Raw genomic sequence first — 11,867 nt, 5'->3', positions numbered from 1 at the left:
ATTAATCAAGACAGAAAACGACCCCACATACATCAGACCCATCCCATCAATAGTACATCTATTTTCATTCTCACCAATCCATCCATATCCACATGCCTCACTCACCAAGCAAGCAACGCCTGCATCTTTGTCATTTTTTGTTTGGAAATTTCCAAACTTGCTTTTGTATTTCAAACAACAAATAAAACACTTTACTAACCTTTCATTAGTGTTAAGTTTTCCTAATACATCCGCATTAACTGTTCTTAGCACAAAAAGTTAAAAATATATATTAGCTTAAAATAGCATAAGTTATTACAATTACAACAAGAGCTTTTACAACAAAGATTATGGACAATCTTTCAACACTTGAGGTTGAGCTGTCTTGACTTGAAACTTTAGCTAAATGCTAATAAGCCCTTTACCTTTTACCCTACTTGCATCAAAGATTATGATCTTCTAACATTGAAGAATAACACCACTTTACCTTATTACATATTACAAATAATACTAATAAATAATAATAATCTTAAGATAAATAACTAACCCCTAATCTACCATCTTTAACTGTTGTGGTTCCAACCACCCCAACAAGTTTTGCCCAAAAGCTGCATCTCTCACAAAAACCGGATGATTTATTGTCACTACACTAACCCAAACACATTCTTAAAATCTTTATACTATATTATTAAAATAAAAAACTAAAATCTTTATCACAACCCTACTAATTTCACTAGTTTCTTCTTTTTGAATCTTTGCTTGAACTTTAATCCACTTAATGAATCAATAAGTCCATTCTTGAGGCAAACGACTTTCATAACTAGCTGCCTCTTCTCTTTGCATCCTTAATCTTTGCTGCATCAATAGAGCATTTCTTCTTGCCAACAAAGCATCTACAATTTAATAACCCCAAAAATTCAAAATCAAAACTTCACACTTCAATTAAGTTTAATTAAATTCTTTTCTTTATAAACTAACTCACCATAATCAACACCAAAATCATTAGAGAAACGAGGTTGTCTACCACCATTAAAGTCATTAATGTTCAAGTTTAGAGCATGAATCACCTTAGCGGGGACCAAAACAGGGGCACAACCTAAAGAAAAAACAAAAAAAAAAGAAAGTAAGACAAAGTAAAAAACAAAACATCACAAGTAAAAACAATTAAAATAAACATAAGTGATAGAAATTTTACTTGTTTTCTTGCGAGATTCAGGGAGAGGGGTCCCATATGGACGAGGTAAGAAAACCCCTGTTCCTCCACATCCTCTTTTCACACCAGATCCACTTTGTAAACCGGTTCTTAACCCGGATCCGTTGAAATAAACCGGGTTATTCTGGTTCTTCATTTGAATAGGAGAATTCCATGCTGAACGTGGCATAGCGCGCGTGCATTTCACGCCCTCATAATCATACCCTCTGTTCTGAACCTGAGCCTGAAGAGCCTTCACATGGGCTTGGGCTTGAGCCTGGGCCTGGGCAAATGCATGTCTTGCCCAAATAGAATCACACTCTTGTTTCACTTGCTGATACTGAACCTGTAGTATTAAATAAATAAATTATTTTTATTTATTAATTAATAAAAACTACTCATTGGGGCATTTTCACAAACGGTTATGAAGGTAACTTACATGTGATGCATTAGGATTAGCGAAAACCGTTCCGGCGCGATTCTCCGCCATGGTAGGTGGTGGTAGACCGCCGAGTGGACCTCTTTTACCTTCGCCGTTCATCTTCAACCTTGCAACCTCACCGGCAGCAGCGTACAAAACCTCCCAAGCATCGTTCCCACCGGAAAATGGTGAAGTCGTCGGTGAAGGAACACGAGTCGACCCGTTTGGACTTCCGTCGCTTGACCCACCACCACTCCGACCCGACCAACTTCCGATTCCGGCAAGTGTCGACTGTGGGGAACCCGCCATAACAGTAACCTTCTCCTGAATCTGCAAAAAAACGGTAAAAAAAAGTTAGATTCATACAAATCAAACAAAAAACCGTTTGAAACTACGAAAAAAACACTAAAATATTGTTACCTTTTCTTCAGGATTTTCATTGTTGTGAATGGGAAGAGTGAGTTTCATCCGAGTTTCATGAATGGATGCATGACTCAATCGACGAGTTAAACCAACGAAAAATTCTTCTTCATCACTGTTTTCAGTTTCAAACGAGTCAAACTCATAAGGAAACTCGGTAGGAAAACCAAACTCGTTTTCCAACCCAGTAACATTTTCTGAAAGTGTTGCCATAGCAAGAACAAAAGAAAAAAGTGTAGAAGAGTAAGAAGAGAGGGGGGGTGTGGTTAAGAGAAATAAAAAAGAGGCAGTTAGAAAGGAAGTTGAAAATGAAAATGAAGTTGCTGGTTGAGGAAGATATAATAATGATACAGCTGTGTGTGGAAGTGTATTGCAGGGTAAGGGGACCCACAAAATAGAGGAAATGTAATAAAAGAGAACCCAAAGAGAGAGAGAGGGATATGGGAATGTTGAAGACAAGTTGCTTTTATTAAGGTTTTGAAGGGTCCCTTTAAAGACAGTTCAAAATCAAAAAAATATAGATATTGGTGGAAAATGAAATGAAAGAAAGAGAGGGAGAAGATTTGTAAAACAACTGGAACAAATGGCCCAGTGGTTAAGACATTTGTCCTTGCATGCAACTCACCTGCCATTTGTCTACCCCATCTCACTAATCTTGCAACCTTTTTTAAATTAATTATTAATTAATAATTAATTGTTTTGAAATTTAAATTCATTAAGCGGCAGAGCTACTTTTTTTAAGTGTATACAGTGATTAAATATTTTTTTAATAAGATAAGATACAATAAGATATCATCAACTCGAAGCTGCATATACTAATCATTCGATATGGTTGGATTACAATCGACGACAAATATTTTTTCATGAGTTTTAACATTGATTCACTAATCATTTGAAGAGTTTTAACATCTACGCGAAGCTATATACACTTATGGATTACAATCATTAACAACAAAAAAAAATAAGACCTTTAACATTTATTCATTCTCAAAATTGGACTTGAATTCAAAATTTGTTAGAATAAGTGCCCGTTTGGTTCAGCTTTGAATATAATTGATTCTGAGAGAATTGATTCTGATAGAATTGATTCTGACAGAATTGATTCTGAGAGAATTGATTTATGTTTGGATACAATTATGTAGAATTGATTAAACAAAATGATTTATGTTTGGATGCAATTATGTAGAATTGCTTTTGAATGTATAATTACTAAAATAGACATAGCTAAAGGAGAATTGATAAAGAATGAGAATTGATAAAGGACAATAAAGTAAAATAACATGTTGTAATAATAAAATATACAAACCTATACACGTTGTTCAAGGAGAATTGATTCTAGAAAAGCTAGAAGCTAGGATTTGTAGCTTCATGGAGAATTGCTTTTGGAGGATAAAAGCAATTCTGAAAAGCTGAACCAAACACGTTGTTTTTGGCTAGAATTGCTTTTGGCACTGTAGAGAATTGATTTTGGGCTAGAATTGCTTCTCAGAAGCCAAACCAAGCAGGCCCTAAATTTTTTGTTATCTTATTAAAATGCTCGAGTCAATAATTTAATATCGGAATGTGTAAGACTATGTCATTATAGTATCTGACCAAAGAGTATTTTTTAGCTATTCATACATGTGTCATTTGTTAATTTTTTGGTCTTGAAATGTGATTTTCTCTAATCAATTTAATTTATAAGATTACAATTAAAAGAGAGATTTAGAGATGTTTTTGCACTATTTATATATACTAGACTTTTGACCCGTGCGACGCACGGGTCTTATCGACTGTAATAGTTCATGATAAGTTCACTCATGTTAAATTTATATCAAAGTACTACGGAAGTATGACCGAAAATGAGTCGAACTCTTCTGGACATGACTCGACTCAATAGGATTTGATACTGCTCAAATCTTGATTCAAGTTTGATAGGAAACTTTTTGTCTCAAGTTTGGTTTGTTTAAAGTTCATGAACAACTCAATTTGACTCGATAGATTTACTCCGTTAGCACTATAACCACATAATTTAAATGTTTTCTTTGGCCAAAAACAATGATAATAATATTATTTGTTGGTCCTTTGGTTGTTTAAATCATGAACAACTCGGTTCAACTCATCACAGATCGCCTTAAAAAACCTCAAATGACTCTATTATAAATACAATATTTAGGTTAAAATTTCATAATATGCACCTCTAAGTATTTGCATCTTACCAAAGCCAATGTGGTCTTCATCATATACAAACATGAAATTTTGTCTTTATAAATTTTGGAAGTTATTTTTTTTAAAACATTAGGATTATTTTTTTAAACATTTAAATTTTGTCTTTATAAATTTTACACTATTTATATATATTTACATTGCCAACACCTCACATAATATGCACTATTTATCTGAAAATGTGTGAGGTGTTGGCAATGCAAATCCCATAATATGCACCTCAAGTATTTGCATCTTACCAAACCCTTTTATTTATTGTTAATATTTATATTTTTTATTTATGGGATTGGGGGGTGGAATGGGTAGATATTTACAGCTTCTAATTCTTCTTCTTTTTGTATCTTTTCAATTTTCAAATTTTTGGACTTGTGTATGACTGAGGAAACTAGTAGTACTGTTCACTCACAATCACTTATCCCTACTTCCTACCAATACCAATTTTCATTTTGTCGTTACATGTTTTTAGGTAAATTCTGGTCTTTGGCAAGATTTCATTTTGAAATTTAAATTCGCAAGCTTCTGACTCTTGTTTTAAATTACTAATATTGGTTTTCTTTTTTCCTTCAGTAGTTGCTAGATTTGTCGTTGATGCTGACCTTGTTCATGAAGGTTTTATGTAAAGTTTGAAAGTGGGGTCGTTCTAGTGGGTATCTTTATGACTTCAATTCAAATAAAATGAAGATGGTTTTTCTGTTTAGTTGGAAAAATGAGGCATATAATAGGCGTTAATAAGTTGATTAAATTTGCTTCAAAAAGTAAATTGATTAAATTATTTAAATATGGATCTATATTTCTTTACAAAGACAAAAAATCAAACAACATGGAATTGAGACGATGAACTATCAAATAAAAAAATCACAAAAGGAAAAGTTAGTCTCGTAAACATTTATTTTATTTTTTTAGTGGTGGCCGAGGTTTGAACCTCAACCTTACATATATTTACTTTTTTAACTAATGTGGCAACACTCAAAATGACACTCTTTAAGATTTTCTTTTTTTAATTGCTTTATTGATTCATGATTACTTTTTTAAAAGAATGATATGATTATTATTTTTGGGTCTATGAAGAAATCTCATGGAATTGTTTTCTATATCATGCTCTTGAAATTTTCCAAAACACTGCAAATTTTGTTGATGTTGGTTGTTCCACAGAGATTGTAGAGTAGTTCGATCTAGTTTGGACACCTAAATTTGTAGCCATTTGGAGGAAATGAGGTTTGTAATGTATGAAGTAGTCTTTGTGGACCTTGGTTTAGCTATTCCCTTCAGGGATTTCAAATCGTTGCTAATGAATCACATTTGCATTGCCCTTTCTCATATTCTCCCCACCTCGTAGGGGTTTATTTTGGGGTTTCAAATATTATGACATTTCTAAGGTGTGTCCTACTCCGTCTCTTTTTCTACCATATTTTTTACCCTGTTACGGATAAGTATCCTCGAAAGAGGTGGGTTTCCTATGCTCAACGATAATTGGGAGATCTTTGAGTCGTACTCCTTCCGCTCACTATTATAAGCAAAAGTTGACTTTTTAGGTTCATTCAATAAATAATGTATGTGGTCTATATATAGACCACATACATCATTTATTGAATGAACCTAAAAACTGAAATTTTGCTTATAATAGTGACCGGAGGGAGTATGCGTTTTAATGGCTTTCGAGCTCATGTCGTATGTTCTTTGGCCAAGTAGAAATTGTGTGAAGTTTGGGTCATAGTCTGGAAAAGAAAATTGATGTTCACACATTAGAGAAGGCTGGGACACACATGTAAAATACGCTTTTGCCCCCTCGGCAGTTAACTGCCGAGGAATTTAAAATCCGGCTGCAGTTAACTGCCGAGGATTTCCTCGGTAGTTAACTGCCGAGTATTATGTTTCGTCAGATGAAACAGGAAACCTGCTCCCCTACACACTATTTTCATCAACTTCCATATCAAACTCATCCATTCCCCCCAAATCCAATAATTTTTTTCTATCAAATCTTCCCCCAAATGATTCAAACATCAAGCCTAGGATGATTCAACACACTTTTGACGTAAAAAAAAATAGGTATTGTGCATTTTATTCGGTTTATTTTTTGTATATGTTACACTGTCATGTTGGTTTACAAGTCAGTCACGTAAGACTGTCATGGGGAATCTCGGTAGCTTACTGCCGAGGAAAACCTCGGTAGCTTACTGCCGAGGGAAACCTCGGTAGCTTACTGCCGAGGGAAACCTCGGTAGTTAAGTACCGAGGAACACTTAGGAAAATTTTGAAGGACGAAAAAATGGCAGTTACTGCCATTTTTTCAAAAAAAAAAATTCTTTGTTTTTTTTTGTTTTTTTTGTTTTAGTTCATTATGGCATTGATGTTTATGCATTAGTTAGTTGTTAATTCATATTTATGTGTTGTTTAATTATAGTAATGACCGAGAACGCGAAAGATGTTTCGGGAGAGACAAAACGTAATTTTGTCCAAATTTCCGGAGATGTCAAGCCGCCTAAGGTTGAAGTCAAACCAAACATTGAACAAGCTTCTAAATATGTTAGCCCCGGTGTCGTCCCACTTCAAGCCCACGAAGTGGACACGGCTAGGTTTTTTTCTGACGACATTAAGTTTCAAGATAGAGAAGAATTGCTTGGGTGGGTACGTTGTCAAGCAAATAAGGCGGGATTTACAATTGTTACACAAAGATCAAGCTTGATCCATCCAATATTGCGCCTAATGTGTGAAAGGAGTGGAGCTTGATCCATCCAAGCTTGATCCATCTAAATTGGGTGGGTACAATTGTTTCATTGTTGTATAATTTGAATTGCCTATGGAAATGCACTGGTGAAATTACAGGTCAAAACTGGCCTAAAAACGGCTCGGTAAGGGTTAGCATTAATGCAGGACCTGCTGTCTGCATAAATGCTTTCCTCGGCAGTTAACTGCAGCCAGATTTCAAATTCCTCGGCAGTTAACTGCCGAGGGGGCAAAAACGTATTTTACATGTGTGTCCCAGCCTTCTCTAATGTGTGAACAACAATTAACTCCCTCGGCAGTTAGCTCCCTTCCGCTCACTATTATAAGCAAAAGTTGGCTTTTTAGGTTCATTCAATAAATGATGTATGTGGTCTATATATAGACCACATACATCATTTATTGAATGAACCTAAAAACTGAAATTTTGCTTATAATAGTGACCGGAGGGAGTATGTGTTTTAATGGCTTTCGAGCTCATGTCGTATGTTCTTTGGCCAAGTAGAAATTGTGTGAAGTTTGGGTCATAGTCTGGAAAAATGGGAAGAGTTGATCGGACTGGACAGTAAACCTAGTCGGTCTATTTTGCTAAATTCCTCCTGAGTTGGTTGGACGAACATTTTAAAAGGCCACATGAGAAGTTAATTTTTAAGAGGGCCCAATCAGACATATTTTCCTTATTTTTTTACACTTCACCTCAAAATTTCCTTTGGTTGGACAGGAAACCTTATTTTTTTACACTTCACCTCAAAATTTTATTTTCTTATATTTTTGTCCATGCTTCGTCTCTATTTTCCTTCAACCCAAAAATAAAAACCAAAACACACCCATATTATTTCACTTCTTCATTATCTTACCCAATAAGCCTTATTCACCTTGGAAAAAACAAACTTTGATAGCAATGAAGAACAAAATAATAACCAAACTCAACAATAAACGAACAAATTCGAGATTTAGGGTTGAAAATCAAGTTTTAGATTTTTGACAACATTTTATGTATTTATCTAAGTGAAAAGTTTATCTCTATTGATTCCTGTAAATCTTTCTGCTAGGATTGCAATTTTCTTGAACACCAAACAAAGATCGTCGTGTTTGAGGAACCTGTCATGGAATATCGTGTTGTGATGAGCGAATAAGGTATTGATAGATGTGGTTAGGTGATTCAACATGTTTTTTCACAAAATCTTTTAAGACGCATAGTGGATCATCTTTTGAATCAATTTACTAGGTTCAAATTCAATCGATCTGAACCTCAACTATTCTCACAGTTTCACTCCCACATTGGTGGAGCATCTTTTGAGTCGATTATTTAATTATAATAATTTACTAACCTATTATACCTAATCGATTAGCAGTTTAAAAAAATAAGTCCAATATAATCAAGATATGTATACAGTGACAAAAGTAACTACTATCAAATGCAAACAATAATATATAATAATAAATTATAATATTTTAACCAATCTTATTCATATAATTATTACATATGCTATCATCTTTTTTCGAATAAAAATGATTGGTTACATAATAAGAGTTGCAAAGTTTTAGGGCTTTGTATCACTGGATGAAGGGTGACAACATGGGGGCTTAGGACAATGAATTGGTTGGCATTCTACATGAGGTTGTGGGCAACAAGGTGGTATACCTTGTACGTTGCCAACGAGAGCACATCCAGTAGCAGCAACTAAAACCACAAGCTTCAAAAACATTTTCAAAAGAGTTTTCATTATAAAAAAAAAAAAAAAAGTCTAGCTTGCAAAGAAAACAAGTTGAAATCTAATACTGAGTGGTATTTCTTTTTAAAAAAAATGTCTACTTATTTATAGGCCAAAAGATAATCTTCTAAAATATCACAATAAGAAATGTTTAAACGTCAATAATGTGCATAACTTAATTGTTTTAATGATATTGAATATATATTTTTCCATCCGTTGACTAACTTATAATACCCTCATATTTTATTAGGCTATAATTTTCAGCCATATTCATTAATTTTGTGTACATATTTATCTATCAATTTGAGTATATATTTGTAATATTATACTTATATTCATAAATAAATATGTACGCATAATTAATTAATATGTTTGAGATTTTATTTTATTTTTGAGAAAGAATATGGTTATGAATTATTGTCTAATAAAATATGAAAGTGTTATAAGTTATTCAACAGATGAAAAATATATATTCAATATCATTAAAACAATTAAGGTTTGCACATTAGTAACTTTTAATTATTTCTTATTATGACATTTTAAAAGATTTTATCTTTGACTACAACTCAAGTATTTCTCTTGAATTGAGGAAACCTACTTAAAACAAGATCTTGACCATTTGTAGGAAACACAAAACCTTGGGTTCAAATCTACAAGTGTTCACATTAAAACAAATTACATAATGAGTTATGAGGAGGGAAATGTCAAAGTCTACAAAGGTCAATATTAAAGGTTAGTGGTAAAGGTCATTTACCTTGTATATACTAGGCTACATTTGACACATGCAATCAGTGTAGAAAATCAACTCATGCATGATCTGAGGTGATACATTTACAGGTTGCAAATCTTGTTCTACACACTCCTAAAGCCACTCCAAGGTGATGACTCTTGTTTAAATGAGGCGAAATCCTAACTATAGAGGCTTACATTGATGATGATTTTGCATATTCAGTGAGTGATAAAAGATATGTTTTCGACTATTGTACCTTCTTGTGTGAGAACCTTATTCTTCGGAGGAGTAGTAAAGAGCAAAGCATAGTTTCTCGAACAAGTTTTGAAGTAGTGTTTCTAGCCATGCCACAACAATTTTTTTAACTATTGTGGATGAAACAAGTCCTAATAGATCTGAACATACAATGTGAAGACTCTATGAAGTTGTTATGTGAAAACAAATTCGTTATTAATATTCCAACCATCCATGTTCAGCATGACAAGACAAAACACATTAAGATTGACCAACCTTTCGTCAAAGAAAAGATGGATAATGGATTGATAACTAAAACCTAAATTCTTTTGGGCATCAGGTAGTATATATGTTAACAAAGGATATACTAATAGAACGATTTAACCAACTTACTTCTAAGCTTAGAATGATTGATATTCATTCACCAATTTGAGAGAAAGAATGTGGTAAATATTAAACGGTAAGTAATAACATTCTAAAAAAAAATACATTAAATTTGATTGCAACATAGGGAAGGAAAATCTGCAACAGAAACAATTCTTTCTACTCCCTGTTTCTTTATGTTGACAATATTAGACAAATGTTGAACCGAACCTTTAAATTTTCTTCACACTTTTGGAGCCAAGCTAATTTTAAAAAATATTAACTATTTCGCTTGTGAGAGGCTAGTTGATAATCTATCTTGTTTTGGACCTCTAGTTAGAATGGACATTATGGTTTGTTATTGTTTGTCTCCCTTTATTGCATTCGACCTATATATAGGAGTCCACCCCCCATTTTATTTCCAACTTAATTGTAATTGCTTTAAATCAAGTGTAATAGAAGTTTTTTATTCAATAAATTCTGATCCCATTACATAATAGATAATGAAAAGAAATCTCAAGAATAATTTTCAAGTGTTGTGGAAGCTATAAAGGAAGATAGAGGGCATCAAAAGCAAAAAAAAGGGGTATTATATTAGGAGGGACCAAAAAACAAGTTGTTGGAGGGGTGAGGGGTCGAAGTGAGGAAAATGTACGTGAAAATGTATGTTGGGTTTTAAGGATGGGGATGCGAGTAGTCAACAATTTGAAGGTTTGAGCCGGGGCCTATATTTCAGGTAACATCGTATTCGGGGTTGAAACGGCTCATGGATGAATCATCCATATGGGTTATGGAGTCTCCATTGGCCATTGAGGAAGATTCAACTAGGAAGTAGTTAGATGCAAATCAAATTTTTGCTTTACAAAAAAACTCTAGATTTTTTTTTTAATTGCGGATAAAACTATACCGACAAAGTTAGTTGAGCTTGAAAACACCAGATTTTCCTTTACTGTGCTTTATTTTTTTTTTTTTTTGGGCCTAAAATTTAATTCTTTTTACATCCCTTAAAATACTAAAACTGGCCTACGAATTTGTTAAGACGACCCTGCCATTGTCTATACTGTTTTTCAACGCAAAATGAGGCCAAGGTTGGGGACTCGTGCAGAATTCATGATTGAGTGGTATCATGGAATCTTATTTGGTGATGACAACCTTTTCATTGGGAAGTTAATTTAATTGAGAATCCGGTGGCTACCATTGAAGGAGTTAACGTGGGTGATGGGGATGACGTGTGGTTGTGGACTCCGGAGGAGGGGGTAATTTTTCTGTGCGCTCTTCGCATAGGGTGTTTGAGAAGTTATTATTACTTGACGAAAGTTTGAGTGCGTGTGAAGAAGGGGTGTGTGGTAAGGTGTGAAAGAGATTGGCTCCATCTAAAGTGGTTGTTTTTTCTTGGTCTTTACTCCATGATCACATTCCTATTCGATCAAACCTTGCTTTTCGTCATGCTTTAGAACCGGGAGCGTCATGGCTTTGTGTTTTATATAGGGATAGAGAGGAGACAACTACACACCTCTTTTTGGATTGTGAGGCTACCTCTATAAGGTTTGGCGTATGATCATAAATTGGCTTGAGTTCAATTTTATCACTCCCCGAAATGTCTTTGTCCAATTCGAATGTTGGAGTCAAGAGGAAACATCTAAACATCTTAGGAAAGGTGTTTCGATGTTTTGTTAATAGGTTTCTGTTGCTATTTCCCTGCTTTGTTTGTAGTTGCTGCCTTTTTGCACATCTTTGCAGGGCATTTGTTAATGATATATGCAGTTCAAAAAAAAAAAAAATTCGACATTGGTGATACTGCACAGAGAATTGGTAATAAGAAGCATGCATGCATTGGAAGTTTTAAAGGACACATACATTTCCAGCTTCTTGTCAATCCTGCCAAAC

At 34.0% G+C, this 11,867-nt stretch overlaps 1 protein-coding gene across 2 annotated transcripts; it reads right to left on the bottom strand.

Moving 5' to 3' along the window:
- Positions 1-245: 245 nt before the first annotated feature.
- On the bottom strand, positions 246-2,322 carry LOC146924062 (uncharacterized). Of its 2 annotated transcripts, none has more exons than XM_085709090.1 (5): positions 2,013-2,322; positions 1,607-1,922; positions 1,175-1,501; positions 962-1,075; positions 246-872 (listed from the first exon to the last, which is right to left on the bottom strand). In XM_085709090.1, exons 1-5 carry the CDS (start codon positions 2,223-2,225, stop codon positions 763-765), a joined length of 1,080 nt encoding a protein of 359 aa, XP_085565216.1. In that variant the 5' UTR covers positions 2,226-2,322; the 3' UTR covers positions 246-762. The 2 variants fall into 2 exon arrangements, with proteins under 2 accessions (XP_085565216.1, XP_085565215.1); XM_085709089.1 differs by having other exon boundaries at positions 1,175-1,517; positions 1,611-1,922.
- Between the last annotated feature and the right edge of the window lie 9,545 nt (positions 2,323-11,867).

The sequence above is a fragment of the Medicago sativa genome, chromosome 5, assembly GCF_051527215.1.
Source record: "Medicago sativa cultivar Bolivia chromosome 5, Bolivia_mono, whole genome shotgun sequence".
Lineage (NCBI taxonomy): Eukaryota > Viridiplantae > Streptophyta > Magnoliopsida > Fabales > Fabaceae > Medicago > Medicago sativa.
Note: the sequence above shows the minus strand (reverse complement) of the source record. Positions and strands in the feature narration are given on the sequence as shown.